The sequence below is a fragment of the Amblyomma maculatum genome, chromosome 4 (genome assembly GCF_055883805.1).
Source record: "Amblyomma maculatum isolate TAMU_Amacu chromosome 4, ASM5588380v1, whole genome shotgun sequence".
Classification (NCBI taxonomy): Eukaryota; Metazoa; Arthropoda; class Arachnida; order Ixodida; family Ixodidae; genus Amblyomma; species Amblyomma maculatum.
In genome coordinates, this window is record NC_139347.1 from 96,443,260 (window position 1) to 96,464,038 (window position 20,779).

At 46.9% G+C, this 20,779-nt stretch overlaps 1 protein-coding gene across 2 annotated transcripts in view; it reads right to left on the minus strand.

The window, feature by feature from the left end:
* The window catches only part of Cap-H2 (Chromosome associated protein H2), a 95,894-nt gene that overhangs the window by 9,567 nt on the left and 65,548 nt on the right, over positions 1–20,779 (minus strand). For both annotated transcript variants that reach the window (XM_084602226.1, XM_084602227.1), the window contains 5 exons: positions 13,608–13,691; positions 10,868–10,959; positions 10,679–10,768; positions 8,379–8,531; positions 6,360–6,530 (listed from right to left, as the gene is read on the minus strand). In XM_084602226.1, coding sequence (XP_084458352.1) covers positions 6,360–6,530; positions 8,379–8,531; positions 10,679–10,768; positions 10,868–10,959; positions 13,608–13,691 — 590 coding nt within the window. The remainder of the gene's footprint in view (positions 1–6,359; positions 6,531–8,378; positions 8,532–10,678; positions 10,769–10,867; positions 10,960–13,607; positions 13,692–20,779) is intronic.

The following is a 20,779-nucleotide window of genomic DNA, read 5'->3' on the forward strand; positions in this document are numbered from 1 at the left end:
TTTAACCACAGCGTAGGGCAGTCGGTTTGCTTTCTTCGCCGAGTTGGCCAAGTCACCAGTTTCGTGACAGAAAAATGAGCGGCGGCGCCGGCAGCAGCAACTTGAAGCGAAAACGAAAGGTCATCGACCTGGAGCAGAAGGCAGCAATAATTAAGGCTGTTGCGTCAGGGAAGAAGAAATCTCAAGTGGCCTGTGAGTTCGGCATCGCACCGAGCACCCTTTCTACCATCCTCAGCAAGAAAGAAGCCGTCGCTGGCGCCGTTGCACGTGGAGTGAAAGGTAGCCGCAAGAAGCTGCGGCCTCCCGCCTTTGAGGCCGTGGAAGAGGCGCTTTTCAAGTGGTTCTTAAACGCAAGGGCTTCTAATTTGCCCGTGAGTGGGGCATTGCTGCAAAGAAAAGCGAGAGACTTTGCTTGCATCATAGGTCATGACAGTTTTGTTGCAAGCGATGGCTGGCTGCAGCGTTTTAAGGAGCGCCGCGATATCGTTGGCAGGGTCATAACTGGCGAGTCCCAGGCCGTCGACACAGTATCTGCAACGGCGTGGGTGAAAGCCAACGTTGGTCCTCTCCTTGAGAAATATGAAGAGAAGGATGTGTTCAACGCTGACGAGACTGCTCTGTTCTATCAAATGTTGCCCCAGAAGACCCTGTCCTTAAAAGGCGAGCTTTGTCGCGGCGGGAAACATAGTAAGGTCCGCATCACTGTGCTTCTTTGTGCGAATATGGACGGTTCCGAGAAATTGCCACCTTTGGTAATAGGAAAAAGTGCGTCGCCACGATGCTTTAAAGGAAAGAGGCGACTTCAGCCGCAGTACCGTTCAAACAGGAAGGCCTGGATGACCAGGGAAATTTTTGCTGGTTGGCTACGTGACTGGGACGCGAAGCTGGAGAAGGAGAATCGCAAGATATGCCTTTTCTTGGACAACTACGCTGCTCACCACACAACTGTGGGGCTAAAAAACATTGAACTTCGGTTCTTGCCCCCGAACTGCATGGCAGTTATACAGCCCCTTGACCAAGGTGTCATAATATCATTTAAGGCTGGGTACCGGAAGCGGGTTATAGACCGACTTTTGATCAACATGAAGTTGAGCCGCGACACGAAGGTCGATTTGTATATGGCTATAGAGATGCTTCACGCAGCATGGATGGATGTGACAGCCAGCACCATCGCCAACTGCTTTCGACGAGCATCATTTGCTGCCAACGGAAGTAACTATGACAGCGACGACTCAGCAGACGAAATAGCCGCACCCAGTGGTACTACGGCTGCTGCCACTGCTGCCGCCGCATCAGACGAAGCTGTAGCGTTATGGAAGGAGCTCAATGACGCTGGCGTCGTGTGTGAAGGCGAAACCTTCTGCGACTACGTGGGCGTGGACGCCGACGTTGCGGCAACGGAGCAGCCGGCTGACGACGGCTTTGTGCCTTCTGCCCTGGAGCCCGAAGGAAGCGACGATGAAGGTGTCGCTCGGGATAACGACACTCCGCCCTCTGCTTGTGACGTACCGACATCGTCCCAGGCGCTGGATGCGGTAGACCTGCTGCGCCGCTTCTTCGGCGGCCACGAAAACGGAGAAGATGGGCTCCAGATAGCTGCTGCTGCCGAGAAGGCCGTGCTTCGGCTAAGAAAGACACAGCAGCGAAGCATCACGGATTTTTTTGCTCCGTCGACATGAAAGGCAATAAAATCTGTACTTATGTGTTTGATTCTAGTTCTTGCTGTATGCGATACAGGCAAGAACGATAGCTCTTGCCGCGGACGCAGCCACTCGGCCGCAGCGGGAAGCTGACACCTCGGCTACGGCTTACTTGCAGTAAGTGCACCCTCGTATGCAATATTTAATTTCATAATTATTAGTTAGTGGCTATAACGAACTAATGCTTATAACGAAAAAAATTCGGCGCCCTTTCGAATTCGTTATAACGAGATTTAAGTGTAGTTTATAATGATAATGAGAGCAAATGTGATGCACCACGTGCACCAGCAACGCTCAGGCTTTAGCATTTCTGCTGTGTAGATTCCACAGTGCTCTCTGAATTTTGAATAGATAAGGGATAAGAAAAAAGTAGACAACATGAGTAAAAGCATCGGGGTTAGCCTAAGCAATTGCACCTTGGAAAATACCCTAGGCAGTACAGTTGAACCCGAAAAAATTGAACTCGAAGAGGATCGCGAAATAGTTCGACATATTGATCATTCAATATACAGAAATTGGCTTGAGACGCCGCTCATTATCGCGAAAATGATACTGCATTTGTAGCGTAATCAATCCACTCGCGTAATGAACCCGCCCTCCATTTTTGCCCCCGAGAATTTGGAAAAAAAGAAAAAGCATTCAGGCAGGTTCACACCCAAGCGATTGAGCGAACTCAGCGACGAACGGCAGCGACAGAGCGAAAAATTTCCAACTTGTTGAAACTGCATTGCTCGAACCACCGTAACAGCTAAAAACAGATTTTTGCATCCCCGCGGCAGAAATCGCGAGCGTTTTCGATTGCATGTGAAACAGCCTTTAGTCGGTGGCGCGTCCCAGCTATTCGGCCGTCGCATCCACAGCTCATTTATTGGCAGCGCGTCAAGATGCTGCGCAGCGATAGCGTGTTTGCCTTTTGATAGCTCCTGCGGTGGCGGGGAGCAAACTTGGTAGAGTGCCCATGATGGCTTGATTGCACAAGCCTGGTTCGATTTATCACGCCGTGCTTGGAGCGGGCGTCGACCACTGCCACAAAATCACTGGAAAGCGTGATACAGTGAAAGCTCGTTAATTCACAACTCGTTAATTCGAAATTTTGGATAATTCGAAATAGTCATCGTGGTCCGGTCCGCAGTGCATAGAAGTCTATGCGCGTAACAGCTCGTTAATTCACTCAAAAATTGGCGCCGCCACCCATAATTCGAACTGCGCGCCGCCAAGCGGCGCTGTTAAAAACCATCGTTGGAAGCTTTCACGGCAGAACGATAGATGGCACAACCATCGGGGCGCCGCTAGGGTGCTGGAACAAGTACTAAACAGTCTTTCCTGCCGCGACTCCTTCGAGGAACGACGTTTTAGTGTTATCGACCACGGTTCCGTGTTGCATTTCGTGAGCCCTCGTTTTGCATGCCGCTTGTTGTGAGCTTTGTCCGCGAGATGTGTTCGCGTGGGAAATACTGTGCCAAGACGGTGAAGGAGAAAGTGGCTATTTTACGCGAGGAAATAGGAAGGCCATCGAGGATGCCTATGAAGCCGAAGATTTCGCCAGCAACAGAAAAAGGCTTCGGTTAGCCAAGTATCCGGAAATTGAGACCGCTGTGATCACGTGGGTGAAAGAAATGAGAAGCGCTGACATTCCACTGAGCGGAGCCTCTGCCTGCGGCTGTGCGTGCTGTGCTGCAGGACGTCAGTTTTGATGATTACGTTGGAGTAGACAGCGATGCAGCAGTGTGCGGTGCCCTAAGTGATGAGGACATTGTCGCTGAAATTGTTGGGGAGCAGTCTGTCCCAGAAGAGGCAGAAGACGAGGACGACGACGAGGAGCAAGAGCCCGTGCGTCCATCCGCGGCAGAAGTTATGGGAGCGCTGAATGTCGCGCGCCTTTTCTTCAGCTTTGAAGAGGGGGAAGAAGACTCCCTGCGTCGCATTCGCATGCTAGAAGACCGAGTGAGTACGGTAGCCCTCAGAGAGAAGCAGAAGATGATAACAGACTTTTTTGCTAAATAAATGTTTTTCGTGCCCTCCGGGCATCAAACGCCTTTATTTTTGCTCACTTTCATTAGTTCGAATTTTGGTTAATTCGAACTGGCCTGGCGGCCCCGTGGAATTTGAATTAACGAGCTTTTACTGTAGCTGCAAATGCCATTTGAAGTGCACAATGCTAAAAGCCGGCGATGCAGGGATAGAAGACTCTCGAGAAAAAAAAAAAAAAAAAAAAAAAAAAAAAAAAAAAAAAAAAAAAAGTGCCTTTTCTTAACGTACTCGGCCACTTAAGCTACGCCACACATTCAGCACGACGACAAGAATGGACAACGCTCGCAAAAAAAAAATAATAAATCTGCCGCTTCTTAACGTTTGCAGTCGCCATAGCTTACGAACGTTCAGCACGATGACACGAGACGCGCATTACACGCAAGCTGTCGCGCCCAGGGGGTTCACAATCACAACACACACTGGAAATGCATCCGATGTCTGTCTGCCGCAGGCCGAACTGGCTTGTCAGCGCATGCGCAGCACGTGCTGCTGCAAACGAAGTCCGGGAAAGAGAGAGGCAGGAGAGAGAAAGCTTGGCAGAAGAATGGGCACATCCTTGCGCTTCACTCTATCGCGTTTTTCCCCTCTCCTGAACATCACGGCTGCATTAGCTGCGTTTGCTCCGTACCGGCTGTTGCCAAACCGGTTCCCTCTCGTTCCTTCACGCACATGGCTTGCAAACGTCACGAGCTGGAGCATGGCAAACGATCACCGCAGATGAGCGCGCCTTTGGGGAAATGGCGCGGCGCTGTCCTAGACTAGCCGTCGGTGAACTTTTTCCCTCTCATTTCTTCCGCGCGTGGCAAACGTCATGCGGCAAACGGCCGAGGGTGATGCGATCGTCTTTAGAGAAGGCGCACCTTCCAATGCGTGGTGCGAAGTTCGATAAATCGAACGATCGGTGAAATTAAGATATACGATGCAGCTTTCCTATACTTTTACACGGGATCTTCAAGGGGATATTCCGTGAGTTCAGTATAACCAAAATTTGAATTATCCAGGTTTGATATATCCGGGGTTCGCTTGTATAAGAAGGTTCTAGCAATGCTTTATCTTCCCTGCTTGATCCCATTTCGCATGACACTTGCGGTAATCCGGGACGTACCACTACACTCACTAATATGGACACGGGCGGTGCTGGTGAACTTTCAAAGTTAGGTTATATGCAGCCTAAATACCCAAAAAAAGGAAGAAGGATGGACAGCCGCCAGAGCAGCTCAAATGCACGCGAAATATGGAGGTCATCACTTTGGATCCCCCCAGCTGCAGAGTTTTCTCTCAGAGTTCGTAATCAATTATCTTTCTGGCATAGCATGGTCACAATTTTAATTTCCTATCAACACTCAAAGTATGTGTGTGTGTGTATATATATATATATATAAACAGAAAAACTGCTTCACTGACCGAACGGTTCCTTATATGTCTGTTAAGAAGAGCCCCTAATTTCCTTGCCTTATTTATTTGCTCAGCGTATGGGAATATAAGAAATCAGTCAAGCTTTCTTGGGTGGATGAGGGCACTGGAGACAAATTTCTTATTTTTTGACTTAGAATGATGAAATTTGGCAGACTGGTTTGAAAAAGCATCAAACCGCCACGTTAAGAAAACTCCAGCATGACAACAACATGGGCTTAAGATCTGTAAATGCTTTCAAAATTTACAGAGTAAAAGACACATGGTCTAAATCAAGACACACTAAAATTAAAAAAAAAAAAAAAAAAGGAATTCTATGCTCTTTATTAAAGAACAGTACTATATGCCCCTTCTCTTTATGTTTGTAACATATCATGCTCTAATTACTGTGTCATGTCATAAAAATTGAGACTAAATAGCAAATCTTAGGCCGTCCCTAAAGAACAAAATTACAACAAAAACAAAAATGGACAAAATTCTGTGTGCCCATTGCAGTGCTATGTTTTCCATGAGCAAGGTGACAGGCTCAAAACAAACTTTCATGACGACTAGCCTAAATGTCCCACACTAGCACATACTATCCACGTTTAGAGCAATTAAATGTTAAAAATAAAATAAAAAGTAAAAATAGAAAGTTCCGTGGATTTCGCAAAGCATTCTGATCCCCACTGCCCCTCTAGAAAATAGTAGCACATCAGGTGTAAGTTCATGCTAAGCACAATCGTAAGGAAGCAACCAATGAGCTTCAATCTGCCTGTGACAAACAAAAGTGTGAGATCACTAGAGTGAGACTGTCAGATTTCACGAGGCAAATGTGAAATCACCATAAATCGGCTCCTAGCAACGCCACCATGTTACCCCAGCACTATTATGCATACGTTCATAGGGCACACAAAACACTAAAAAAATGGGCCTTCGAAATGCCGTCATTCATTACACTGGTATGCGCCGAACAATCAACAAGAAAGCCTGCGCTACGCGAGATGTACCACAGATTCCCACCAAGAGAATGCAATAAGACAGCACTTGTGCTTTTTTCATGAGGCTTGCACAATTTCTTACCGAATGCACATCTGTTTACAGAAAGCAGCTTAGCAACTTTACAGTGGATGATGTCTTGCCAAACTGTTAACACAGGTAGGCGCCATAAAATGCACTATAAAAAAAAAATTTCAGGAGAGATTTACTCAACAATACATTTTCAAGGCTACCAACCTGTTGCCTTCCTTTCCTGGATGTCGGCTGGGATGGAGTTGCGCTGACGTTGCTGTCAAATTCTTCGAGCTCATGGAAGTGCTGCTTCCGTGACAGCAGTGTCAAGTGCAGCGTATCCATCCCCTCTTCCATAACGCCATCAGTGCCAAGTTCCACATTGTAGTTATTAGCCTGCACGCAAGCAGATGGGGAGGAGATTGGAAGACTTCAAATTGAAAATGTGCTTGTGTTAAGCCAGCTTTCATCAAAATTTTCATTTGCGGTGGCTTATTTGTAATTTACGAACGTACCACCATTAATTATCACACTTTAACCTGGCCCAATGCCTGAGCTGCGTACCATCCCACTAAACATGACTTGCAACCCCAAGCAGCGTGGCTGAAGCACTTCCCGGAAGCATGGTGGTACTGACAAGTGACTCGTTTGGAAACGAAAGAGAAAGAATTTTGCTGCTACAGCACTCGGCCTTCTCCCCTGTGCCATCTGGTCTTGGCAGTGATGTGGCGTTATCGCATCACCGGCGCTTGTGTGCCGAATGCTGGTTTCATGTTGCACGTGATTTTGCTTCCATCATTTTGTTCACACCTGATTTCCCCGATAAAACCCCACCTCTGCAAAGCTAAACGCCACAACTCCTGTGATAAGTAACGAGCTCAGGTTTCGTTGCGCAAAAGATGCAGGGGATGCACCTGGCTACTGGAACAGCAGAATCTTTTCCACTTAAGTTTTCAGGTACGTCGCTTCTCGGCCACATGCTCGTTGGTTGCAAGCCAAACTGAGCGTGATAGTACAGAGACTTTTAGTGCCGTTTTGCTTGCCAGGAAATGAAAGCCTGCAGAGACTCTCACAGATTCAGGAGTCTTTGCCAAAATGGCATTCCAGTAGGAAGCAGAGCATATGAACTACCACGTCCATCGAGCACTGGTAGGTGAGCGGTCACTGCATCAGGCGATGTCCCTTGGTGATGCACCGCATGACGATAACACTGCCTATCATTGCCACCGGAATACCCACACGCAGCGACAGGACTCTGATAGAATGGCTAATTTTCAATGTTGCTCTGTTACTGCCACCCATTGTTCGGTTACCATGAATCATCAGAGAAGTATAAGTTTGCTAGTGCCCCATTCTCCTGATAATGGCTCTTCTTGATAAAAAATAACAAGATCTGAACTTCCTCGGTGCTCTCACATTCACGGCTATGCGAAGCGAACATGTGCCGATTCTTTGCTGAAATCAAGCAATCACTTAGTCAGGATGGAAGTCACGCCTCCACAAAGCCTTCTGTGATTAGCTGTCTCATGAGCTACTTCCGAGCAATGAGCAAATTTTTCTACAAGCCCAGAACCTGAGTGAAGCAATGAGCAGCAGTGCTTTGGCGGCCCTAGGCTCGCCACGCTATGTCATCATGCAGCGTGTCGGTGTGAATATCTGCCACTTGCTGTTAGTGCGCCAGCCTGCTGAAGGTGGGTGTGAGCACCAATTGCAAACGCTTCTGCACTGTTCTTAAACATGTTTCACCATCTGACTTGAAGCAGGAAACATACAGTTTAAATTAATCTCTCTAGCTAAAAGTATTTTAGCTAGAGAGATTAGCTAGAGCTACAAACTGTGATAATAGGATCAGGACAACCTTAAGACTTCAATCAACCAAAGGATCAAGCAGGTGCAAATGCTCGCTGCATGAACGTCAGCTGTTCTGTACTGTGGAGTATGCAATGACAACCTGGAACTGTGCCACCGAAGAGAGCCCTGTTCAGTGCTGGGGAGTTTGATATATCTGTGTCGCATCAAACTGTGTTCAATGTGTGAAGAATCGCATGTCTGTTGAAATATTGTTGACGCAGCCAGTAATTCGTTATTAGCCCTGTTAATTAGCTCAAGCCGTGCTCACTGCTATGGTGCCCAGAGCACTTTTCCCTCCCCTTGTTTTCTGCTATGGCGGCCACATAACATGGAAAGCTGAGCACGTGTCGGCGGTTGTGCCTTACTGAGACCCAACAGCAACAGACAACTCACCAGCTGTAGCGTGGACGCAAAGTAGCGTGGCACCTCCCAGACTGGCTGGCCCTGGCAGATCTGGCGGAAGGGCAAAGTCTGCTTGGACGGTGCATCCGAGAAGTGGTCCAGCACTCGGCTGCAGTAGGTGCGGATGTTGAAACCTTCCCGCTCCTGCAAAGAAGCATTGAAAATGCCGGTGCACCCCGGTACCAACTGTAGAGGCGCCAAAAATAATACTCAGACCATCTGAACATCAAATGAGCCAGTAAGCAACGAGAACACAGAAATAAGCCGTCACAGAAACTCTACAGCATGAATTATTTTCACAATTCATTTTTCTTTAAGCTTTAATAAACGCTGAGCACAGATGCATTACCTCGAGTCAAGCTGAGGCCCTCTGCAAGGAAGTATGTGCATGTGATTTCTCCGCACATCAGCTTTCTTTAGTTCGCATGTTGACTTCTCACCAGTCTTAATAGCGCTATCGCTCATTTCTTTCAATGCGGAGTGCTTCAGAAGCCCGCTTTTGAGTGCTTGGCATTACACACAGAACCAATGCACTCTGCTTAATGTGCCTTTTTTAACAATTCTTGCCTGGCCACAATGCTTAGGGCCACAATGCAGAATTTCAGTAGACTTCGTTTGGTCAAAGCCTACTGTTACAATCTGAAGCATCGTTGGTTGCAAGTCAGAACTCATGCTACCAGCACTAATGCTGGGCTCTTACGAATGTGCCTGAGGTCACTGCTGCTTCATGACCTCTTGGGCACTACAGCACAAACCTGTTAATTCGACCTCCCTCTAATTCTGATAATTCAGACCACGGCCAACGTCCCACCAAATGCCATCTATGGCACTGAAAACTGTTTATGCAGATGCACTGGGCTGTCAGCAAGTAACCTTCATGAAAAAATGTCCTGTTTGTAAACTTTTGCACCCCTGTGTTGAAGAGCAAGGTGTCAGTCAACCCATTTTTTTTTTACTTACTGGGGATAAGCTAAAGATGTGCCAGTGAGGGTTGGCACTGTTTTGCCGAGTGAATGGAACCTTTCAATTTCGCAAAAAAGCTCAATTTTTTTTTCCAACTGCCCTCTGCATGAGATCAAAAGCTAGTGGCAACTGTACAGAGTCCAGATTCAGAAGGGACTGAATTTTTAACTGAAGCGATGCTGCAAACCAAACAACCCCATCTCCACACCATCACTCTTTCAAAACTGAACGTAAGAGGAATACAAAAAATTCTGAATGAAGCGAATTTGAGAAAACATGCGGTACAAATTCCACAGTTTTAAAATGCACTAAACTATAGCTGTAAACAAAATAAATTTCAATATTTGTTTCAATTAACTGAAAGTGCAAACCAACTGAGTACGGATTATTGCGAAGCTATTGTACATCACTCTCAGTGGCCCTCTGACATGCGCACAAGAGCATGCCTGTTGATATTCAACAGACTGCCCCAATTGATAGGCGGAGAGATATTTCAGCTGCAAAGTTCTAATTTTGAAGCTTTGCCGTCTGGCCACAGCAACAGCAGCTACCGGCCACTCATGTCAGCCAACCAGCCAAACCGTTTCGAACCTGCCTTGAGACTTTTTTTTTTTCCCCCTGAGTAGTCTTGCCACTCCAGTGCCAGTGTTGCACTTTTTCCATTGCCATCAGTGTGGCAGCTGGAATTTATGCTCAACAAAGCTTGCTCAGTGTTTGCGCAGCGAAGCCTACACAAATGGTGAAACCTCGCGTGATATCGCAAGCGAAGCTCCTGCACTACTGCGTTGCACACTGACAAATCTGTGATGACGCTTACAATTATAGAGCAGTTCTGCTGACAGTCCCGAAAGCGTGCACAAATTAAAGCTCCATCGTGGGACTGCAAAATATTACTTCTGTCGAGCGATTTATTTGGAGGAATGACCCCCGCCCAGGTTCTCTCCCAATAAACTTTACTTTCACACAAACAGATTTTTAGAAATTATTGAAGCCCATCTGATAATTTGACAATCAGATGATTTGCATATTCTTTCCCCCTCTTGAAGTCCTATTTAATGACATTTTGGTAAATAAGAACCGTCGCATTGCAAAGTTGATGAAAATGCAGTATGTCATCACTCCAAGTGCACGCGGGGGCAAAGAAAAACAGCCCCACTCTCAACACAAAATGCATCTTCTACATTTTTCACTTCTGAGAAAACAGGACAAGCCAAAGTGATAAGAAGAGATAACGAGACTTGTCTTGTTCCCTTTCAGGTCCATAAAGCCGAAAAGAATTGATAATATCCACCCTTTACTAACTAAACACTCCCTTTGTCCCCAACTACCTCTTCGATGTCGAGTAGAGGCCTGATTCGAGCTTCCCAGTCGACCACCCTCTTCTGCAAGTCAGACAGCTGGCACTCCGACAAGGGCTCCTGAAAAGCGAGAAAAGAAACACACGCCAAGTCAGCCCACTACAAATCCTGAGATGCCCCGTTGTGGGGATGACACGAAAGACCGTACACAACACTTACATGGAACTCGCGCCGGAAGTTCTGGACCAGCTTCGCGTAGGAATCTTTTTCCGAATCAGTTGATGAGGGCGGTCCGGACGATGGGAGCGGTCCTGTTGAAGAGTGCACTCATTAAAGCAGGGAAAAGAAAAAATCTGCTAGCACTGATGACAGTTTGGGCTGTGATGCTTTACAGCATCAATTCCATTCCTGCAAAATGATGACCACTTTTCAGGCAAATGAGGAAAAGCAAACATTGCATGATTAACCAAAATCAGCAGCTCTCTGCGGTTTAGCAGCAGCGGTCAGTTTCCTTTAGAAATGTAATGAAAAATGCATCGCCGGGTTACACACCATAAGAATGTATGACTAACCAAAGTAAGCAACCTTCCACTGCTAATGCAGCAGCTTTCAACTTTTCCAATGAATTTAATGAAAAATTACCTGGTAATCCAGTAGAAGTACTACGAATACATGAGACAGCGCAGCTATGCCACAACTGATGCATACTCTATTATGTCTAGTAAATAAGCATTCATTGTGGCAGATATGCCGCAATAAATGCATGTGTATTTAGTATTATTTACTATGTCGACCGTTAGAAGTCATGGCTATGTGAAAGTGAGGGAACTGAGATATCTGTGGAGTGTAGGACCTATTTGTGCTACCTCCAACTGCTGGTTTATTTAATTGCAACTGTGGAGCTGTATTGTTGTTGCTTTTAAGCAGCGACTCCGTAGACACCGATTACGCATACATAGGCCTGCATGCCCAGCACCACCTCAAATCAGGCGTCAAGACCGGGCAGGCACCCACCTTCATGTGCCTCATGCTAGGTCCCCCTCGTGCTCAGGCTATCACGCTTGATCAGTCAGTTTCATGAGGAAAAAAGAGTGGCTGCAGCAGCTGCATACCATGCGTCTTGCACTAGCTCCTCTTGTGCTCACATGCTGTCAAGCTTGATTAGACGAATTTACACAGAGAAAAGTGCCTGCGACAGCTGCAGCAGTCAGCTCAGACACATCCCACAGGAATCGAGAGAGCTTCGAGTCCTTTAATTGGTGCACATCGCCATGCTGGCTGCAACCGTGCATGGTGCGAGTAACTTGGACACCTGGCAGGCAGAGACCTGACTGCCACGCTTGCATCTGCTTACATCTGCTGCTGAATTCAAGAGCTGACTGGCTCTAACATACATGTGGCAGGTGTAGCATGTGGACGGAGCACATGAGTAGGAAGTGTCTATGCAGGACAGGCCTCTGTAGCACCTGCGCCGCAGCACCGCCTCGGAAGAGGTACATTAAACCGAAACCATACAAGGAAAGCACTCTGTAAGCATTATTCACTTGAGAAGTATATTCAAGGGATTTCATATACCAGAGCCATATTATGCAATAATCACATAAAGAAAAAAAAGCCTTAAACTTGTCGATTACCCCGCTCCTATTGGTCGACATGTCCGCCGGTCAGAACCGACAAACTGGAGCAGAGTAATTCGTCGATTTGCGACATATTTGTGGCAGCTTTCGCAATGTGATCATTGCATTATTCAGCCCCTGCTCTGTTCTCAACTGAACAATTAATATTTACACATGCCTACTTATGAGCACTGGTAAGCAAGCACTTATGAGAATTTGCTGATGGAAATCTTTGTTTTTGCCTCCAGCAATCGTGCGCAGAAAAGTTCAGAAACACCAAAGGCACATGAAGCTGCCTGAATTCCCATTTGCCTCCGCTCACTTTCTCCATCAAGGCATCACAGGGAACTCTGGGAGTCTTTGCAACTAACAACACATTGCCTTAAGTTCAGGTCACAGGCTTCCAGAGAGGACATATGTTTGAGAACTATTGTTGCCACAACTGCAGTAGGCAATATAGGCCCTCAAGAACTACTGAGGCTTCATTTTCTGATATCAATGAAAACAAGTTGTTTTCTGGCACAGTTTCACCGGTGTGTTTGATTCTCAAGTGCATGCCGCTTTCAAACTTTTTAGAAAACATCCACATCAGCACAAAGGTAAACATGGGGTATCTCAAGAATATAGGGCTCAAGTCTTTGATATTGCATTACTAACTGTCCCAAAAATATTTTATCAGTGCTAATTGCTTGAGCAGGTTAGATACATTACACGAATTTTACTACGAGGTATGTGAAGACACCTATGACTGTATTCATCGGTGCCCTTCGGTTTGATTTCCCAAGTTGAGAAAGTTAAACACGTATTGCATCTGATTTGTGTGCCAAAGCCTGCAATAAAATTATGATACTAAAAGGTGAGAACGCTCTAAAGTTACACTGGAGCTTCTTTTGAGCTTCTTTGATATTTATGACTGTCTCTTGCCTATCCTGTGAAAGCTCACCGTCAATATTTAAGCCAAGATATTTTACAGAAGACACAGCAGTTATTTTCGGCTGAGGAAAACTACAGGACTACAGCTGGTTGCACTGGCGTTCCTGGGAAGCACGTCTCTGCCCATTTCAGCCTTGGCTGAAAACTGTAGGCAGCATGCACTCACATACCTATTCTGCTCGCAAAGCAAAAAAGGGATACTCGTAAAGCACCAAAGCAACTTCAAATTGCTCATGTTATTGCCTTGCACACTCTTGAGAAGTCATCCCTTTCCTCCATTACTGAACTTCATACAATTTCAGGCACACAGCTCAACAGTGGTAGCACTGGGTTTAAAACACTCCTGCCAAGTGCTTCATGAACTCCCAACAACTAAGAAAAGCCCAAATGATGCTCGCATTTGTGCATACCTTGTGCTCCCTCCTCTGAAAGGGCTGCACCAGCGTTGCATACTAGGCCGAGGTCTGCGTCTTCCACAGGCAGGTCATTAGTACCTAAAGACAAAAATGAAGAGAAAAAGAAAAGGTCACACTGAAAGACAGAGAGGAGGTCAGAACTAAACAAAAACCTTGATTGGATTACTAGGGAAGGAAAGCTTAGCAGGAGGAGGCAAGAAGTTAGGTGGGGAATGAGGTCAAGAAGTTCGCAGGGGTCAAGTGGATGCAGCTAGCACAGGACCACCAGGTTAATTGGATGAAGTTAGGAGAGGCCTTCGCCCTGAAGTGGATATGATCCAGCTGATGATGGCTCTTAATACTGTCCCTATATATTTCTCGCCTATTTTTTCCGGACATTCACAAATTTGTTTAACATCAGCAATAAAAAAAATTAGACACCGGGGGTAAATTTTTTCGAAAATGTTCCGACACTAAAAAGGGTTAAGGGGGGACACTGGTCTTAAAACTATTTTCGTTATTTACCAATCAAAATTGATGCAACTTGGTGGGTTTGTGTAGTTACTTGTGCAGATTTCAAAACTGCAATTATTTATTTTGTGATCCAATTATTTCATGAGATAATTACACCAATTAGTCTAATTCTTATAAGAACAATTACAAAATGATCACTGAAGAAAAACTTCAGGTGAACACAATGCTGGACACTAGAAAGAATGAGGAACACAATGTTGCAAGCAGTTTTTTGATTAAGCAATTATTTCTTGTTTTATTGCATAACAAAGTTCAAAGGTCAAAATATAGTATATAAAGGTCACAAAAAAAAAGCCATTTTAAAAATTTTGAACAAGAAATTAAAAAATCTACTTGCAACACTGTGTGCTCCACTTATTTGGCTTCATGCTGAAAAAGAAATTATTACTCTATCAGCAATAGGTGCAGAGATATTAAGGCCACAAAACTGCAAGTGGTCGAGAATGCATGTTTTGAGAAAAGAGCAAAAAAGAAACAGGGCATTATTTAACAGACATTCACTGGTGCAGTGCACACATTTACAATTTAAAATGGCTATAAACCTCCAGGAATGTAGTCTCTCTGCTTTCCAACGTCAAGTGTCGCCTCTTTCATTTTGATATGCAGTTGCAGCACATTCAGTTGTCACTTTTTCGGCTGCGCGAGTCATATGCAGGCAGCGTTTTTTTTTTCTTTTCTTTTTACGTACGTCGTTTTGCTACGTCCTCGCATCAAGACCACGGTGAGGAACATTTATTGCGGAAAAGAAATGTAATTTGGAGCTGTTTGCTGCTTCCCAGTGCTCTGCATTGCACTGCAAGTGAATTCCCCAAGAACTATGAACGAGGTCCGATCGGCGCAAACGCGCGGCGAGCTCTACGAAGACGACGTGTCCCACAGTTTACGCATTGGAGAATAAGTTTGACGGCGATTCCTTATCCCTGTTCACTTTTTTAAATGCCAATATCGCCGCCGTATGTTTTACGCTTCGCCAATCTCGGCAAACTGTTTAGATCTGAGGATCGTGAACTCCGCATCGCCAAGCGGACTGTCTGCCGCGCTGCCATCATCATCACGAACACAATCCGTCTACCGCTTCGTTGCTGGAGTTGGCGCGAGTTCAAGCTTTTCCTGTTTTGAGCTTATCTTTCTGCTCATCTGCGGCCTGCGTTATCACTGTCGCGGCGGGTGCGACCGCTGGCAGTAGCAGTCCCCCGTGCTGGGGAACACGCTAGGCCTACTTCAGGCTCGTACACACGATCGTTCGGCGCACGATTTTCGTCGGCCTGAGCGCGCACAGCCGGGGCAGGGCATCACTTGAGATGATTATTCAACTATTTTTTTCACTTTTTTCACAAATTCTTGCCGTGAACGCACCTCGCGGTTCGGAATCAAGCGCGGCCGGCGTCACGTCTCCGCCGTCTCCCCACGGCTCGGGCGCGCCGAGCAGACGCCGTCAGCCAGCTCCACCAATGCGGTGACGCCTTATCGTTACGTGCACCCCGAAAGCCAATGGGATTGCAAATGACACGTTTTCTTTTTTGCTGTTTTTTATGCGACCAATGGGCGAATGTAAACAGCAGAGGCGGCAATTTGAAAACGAAAGGCGGCTCTTTCGAATGAGACCAAGATGGCTACGGTGCCGCACACAAAATGGGAGCTACGCCTCGCGGAAAATGGTTGTTTCGAGGGTCGTTTTCGGCCCAAATTTGGGCGACATCGATTATATAAATTGACATTGTGACTAAAATACCGACCCTAGAGATGAAAAACTTAGCAGATAGGTAGATAAAGAGCTACTGATTTCGCAAATCACATTTTCTAAAAAGTGATTTTTTCGCGATTTTTTGGTCCGAAAGGCCCGTGTCCCCCCTTAATTCAGACATGGGTGGGGGATGGTGCCGAGGTGTGACCCATGCAGCCAGCGATCACCAAAATATAAACCTTTTCAAACCCGAATTACAGTAAAACCTCGTTGATACGTTTTTTTTAAAATGCGAGGAAAAAACGTATTATCCGGGAAAACGTATGATCCAAACTCACCTTGATTTCCGAAAATCAAGACTCGAGAACGATGTGCAAGGGCATTTTTTATTTCCATTCTCACTGCTTAAAGTAGTCGACCAGCGTTCGCTGATGAAGGGTGCGACTATTAGCAAGGTAGAGCTGCTTCTCTAGCTCACGCATGTTCTTGTCTGCCACGCTGTTCTCTTTGTCGCGGAAATAACTCCGCAGCGCATCAAGTCCGGCGGCGGCCTGGGCGAAAGTAGTCTGGATGTCCTCCTCGTTTTCTTGTTCGCTATCAGACGCTTCGCCGCCTCGTACCTCGGCCACAATTTCAGCGACGCTTTGCGGCTCGCAGGTCGGCACGTTGTCGTCGACAGCAACAAAATCTGCAAATAAGCCATCGGCACCGGTTGACCGAAACTCTTGTTCGTCGATCTCTGCACTGTCGTCGCTGGGCTCCTGGGTCTCCTCGGCCCCTGGCACGCGCCGAAAACCGCACTTGTGAAAGCAGTTACGCACAGTTTCGCTCGTAACGCTTTCCCACGAACTGATCAAGTAGTGCATTGCGTCTAGCAACGACAACTTCCCCGGGTCCTGCTGTCGTGAAACACGAGCCAGGAATCGTCGCACAATGCACTTTCTATACAAGTGTTTCACGTTTTTTATAATCCCGGCGTCTAAAGGCTGCAGATGACTCGTTGTGTTGCTCGGAAGAAAAATGACGCGGACGTTTCGAAGAAAAGAAGTGTCCTTCGGGTGGGCCGCGCAATTGTCTAGAAACAGCAGCCCGTTCCTTCCTCTCGATCCGAGTCGTCCGTCGAGGTACCGAAGGAACACTTCAAAAATGCTGCACGTCATCCACGCCTTTGTGTTATTTTTATAAACACAAGGCAAGTGTGCGATATTGCGCAAACAGCGCGGGTTCTTGGCTTTCCCAATCACCCAAGGCTTGAGCATATCGCTCCCATCTTCATTGCAACATAAAAGGACCGTCACGCGGTCTTTGCTTATTTTGCCGCCGTGACAATCGTCGCCTTTCAGGCACAGCGTTTTGTTCGGTTGTACCTTGAAGAACAGTCCCAGTTCATCAGCGTTGTACACGTCTCGTGGATCGTGTGCATTCAAAATTCCGGGCAGCAATGAAATCCAGTTTTCGATGTCAGCTGGATTCACACTTGCCGCTTCGCCGTTCACTTGGCGATACGCGATGGCATGCCGAGCACGAAAGCGGCTAATCCAGCCATTCGAGGCGGTAAAGTCATCAATCTCAAGCACATCTGCAATTTCCAATGCTTTCTCGCGAAGAATACTTCCGTCAAAGTTGACACCGGACGCCCTCGCTTGTTTGAACCACTTCAGAAGTGCTTCTTCCAGCTCCCCATGCCTGGCTCCACGGGCCTGTTTTGTCCCTGCGCCGAACACCAACGCGTTGCCTTCAATCTCCTTCCGCTTCGACACGATCGTGTTGACAGTTGATGCTGGCAGTCCGAGGTCATTTGCAATGTCGATTCGCTTCTTTTTCGGATTTGCGTCGACGACTGCCAAGATGTTCAACTTCTCCTTCAAGGACAACGGCTTACGCTTACGAGACGCCATGGCAGCCAGCAAACGACGCAGGAAGGTGGAAATGAGAAGCAGGGTGGTGGGAACTGATGATGATAGTAGCAATAGTAGTGTCTGGAAGCTTTAAAAGTAGGCAATCATCAAAATAAACCCGCGTCGGCCAAAACAAAGCTGCATAGTCAAACCTGCGGTAGATTAAGAGATAAAAATTTTGACAGGCTTGTGCGTCCCGATTACGCAACCAGAGCTTGTGGCGCTGTTTACCGGCTATAAAAGCAACCAGAGTGGTGCTCGCTTGACTGGCGGAAACCAAGCGATATCGCGAGCGCTTTCTGTTTGCTGCATACAGTGAACGTACTAACTCTGCTAGGAATCGGAGGGACTGGAGGAGGTGGGGTACATAGAGGAAGGAAAAGCTAGGAGGAAGCATGACGTCACGCGGCCAGCCTTCGCAAGCCAAGCGTCGATGAAGCCGCTCCCTCCCCCGTTTTTTCGCTCTCCAATGTTTTGACGTCGGTGCGTTTTAGTGCGCGCGGCTGTCTGCTGCACCGTGGTCTGCTGGGTGCTGCGCGCGCGGCGGACCCCGCGCGGTATAGTGTTCTAGAATTGGGAAGTGTGCCGTCTTCGGCGCGCGGCAATGGGAGCGACGTGGTCGCCGGAGCGATGAAACGCGTAGGTGGCGCTGTCAGCCGTAGGAGCGCATCACAAGCGCGCGCGCCGCAGAGGAAACGCTTGGGGCATCTGCTTCTGCGGCTCGTTTCCTGCGTGAATTTTGTTGCATCGCGTTGCTTCTCTGGCTGTTGTACTATGACGCATTGTTGAGCGTAGAGCGATGGTTGGTCAAGCAGGAAAACACATGTTTGCAGAAAGCACAGTAACAGTTCCGTCCATCTCGTATGACTTTCGCCCCCCCCCCCCCCCCCCTTCTTTTACTGAATGCTCTTTTCCTTCCTTTCGTTCTTTCTTCTTGCTCATTGCGCGCTCTTTCTGCTGCCTTCCCTATTCGAACCCTTCCCTTCTCGAAATACACTCAAAGCATAGTTGACTCAAAGCATGGTTTCCTAAGCAACAGCGCCGCGGAAGGCCTTCAGGTAACTTTGCAGTCCACAGTCGACCTCGTTGACTACTTATCTGCAAAATGCGGTTACATCGAGACTAAGCCAAGACAAACTAGAAAACCTCTTCGGCATCATGAAGCAATTTAATGGCTGCAACGATCATCCCACGCCGGCTCAATCTTTAGTGACAGTTAATGCCCTGGCATTTTACAACTTAGCGAAGCCCCCAAAGACAGGAAATTGTAATGCTGAAATTGTAAATACCTTACTTGGAATTAGCCGTGCAAGCGAGAAACCTACCCAGCTTCTTTCAAATCCCATTGATGAGCTTGACTGTTTGGAATTGACGAGGGAAGGCTCGAGGACGTCGAAGCTAATTTGAATTCCCTTCCTTCAGATGACCACAGATACGTCACTATAGGCACAGTTCTAGCCGTCTCATAGCTTATATTGCAGGATATGTCGCTAGAAAGTTCATGAAGAAGTCAAAATGCAGTACTTGCTCCGCTTATCTCATTTCAAGCAAATCGTGCGCGGCACAAAAAGAAGAAAATCAATTTATCTCAAACTTCGACTTCTTTATCCGTCCTCGGAGCTTGCAAAGCTAGTGCACACGCTGGAAGAATCTTTCGCGTTTTTTTTTTTTTTGTTTAGTTCAAGAAAGATTAACGCAAATGGCATGCGTGAATTTGCTCTGTTTTTGCAAAGCGCAGAGGTTTCCAAGTTTGGTTGCCCTACTCATGACAACGAAATGACACTTAACATAGTGAAGTTCTACGTCCTCATGCGATTGCGTTTTTATGCCATATCGCTAAACCAAGAGCAGACCTCTAAAGCAGAGCAGGTAAAGCACCTAAAGCTGAGGAGGTGCAAGTAATCGTGTTTGAGGACTTTAATCATTCTGCCTTTCTCTTGTGTTTTCAAATTTATCAGCTTAATTTATTCACGGCCTAGTACAGTTCATTAATATTCTCATATAGTTCTGTACAGTTTTATACGTTTGTACCATATTCTTGCACTAAGTCGCGATTTTTTTTTCACGTCGTTCTCGTGCATTGCTATGTGCTCTCATTCATTCATTTCGTTTTGAGTAGGACTGCCAGTTCATATGTATTCGCCCACATTTAAATAAATTAATCAGTAAGCGCTGGCATAATTTCTGTCTTCAAGCAATCTTCGCATACCTCTATTTACGTGTGGCGCAAAAAGTACGCTAGCCTAGCCTAAAACACCATTCACTGCGTTTTCAGTACGTGCGATCGTCTATGGAAGACTTCAGTCTAGCCCGCATAAACCGGTGCATTCAATATTAAAAATTTACATGAATTTACAATATAAATACGTTAGACATTCGTCATTGAACCTCCCACTAGTGTTCGAGATATAAAGCACCCAATACGTTCAGGAAATATATCTTGCCGTTGCTTGTCAGTTCGTCGGCAATCTGTATCTTACATTGCCTGTATTTGTATTGCCGTTCCCTGACGACGGTCGCTTATTTTATAGGGAACTAGTTGTTTTGTTCATGAACATAACCGTTTCAATACATTTAGACCAGCATGTGGGAGCTAAAGCGACACACTTTATTGCGCCTTCGGAGTCCAATTGAACTAGCGGTGACGAAGGCGGTTCACCTAGCTGTCTGCTCCGCGCTCACTGCGCTCCTCCTGCACACAGCGCCCTCTCTCCTGTCATCGCTGAAACGACCAGTTCGCCGGCGGCAGACGGCACACTTCTCAATTCTAGAACACTATACGCGCGGCGCCGACTCGCGTATTCGCGCGGTAGTAGATATCACCGCACGTTATCACGTGGTCTAACACGTAGGGGCCGACCCGCTCCCATTTATTTTTTATGGCTAGGCTTCACGGATATTGCCGCACGCTCCCTCCTCCATGGTGGGGCAGCGCCGTTGACATGCGACCGCGCCGAGCGGAGCACTGCGGAGAAACCGCCACGGCGGCGACTTACGCCTTGCCAAATCGTTTTCTTCTTTTCGTCGCAAAACGTATTGTTTCGCTAAAGTCTGAACGTATTTACCGGGAA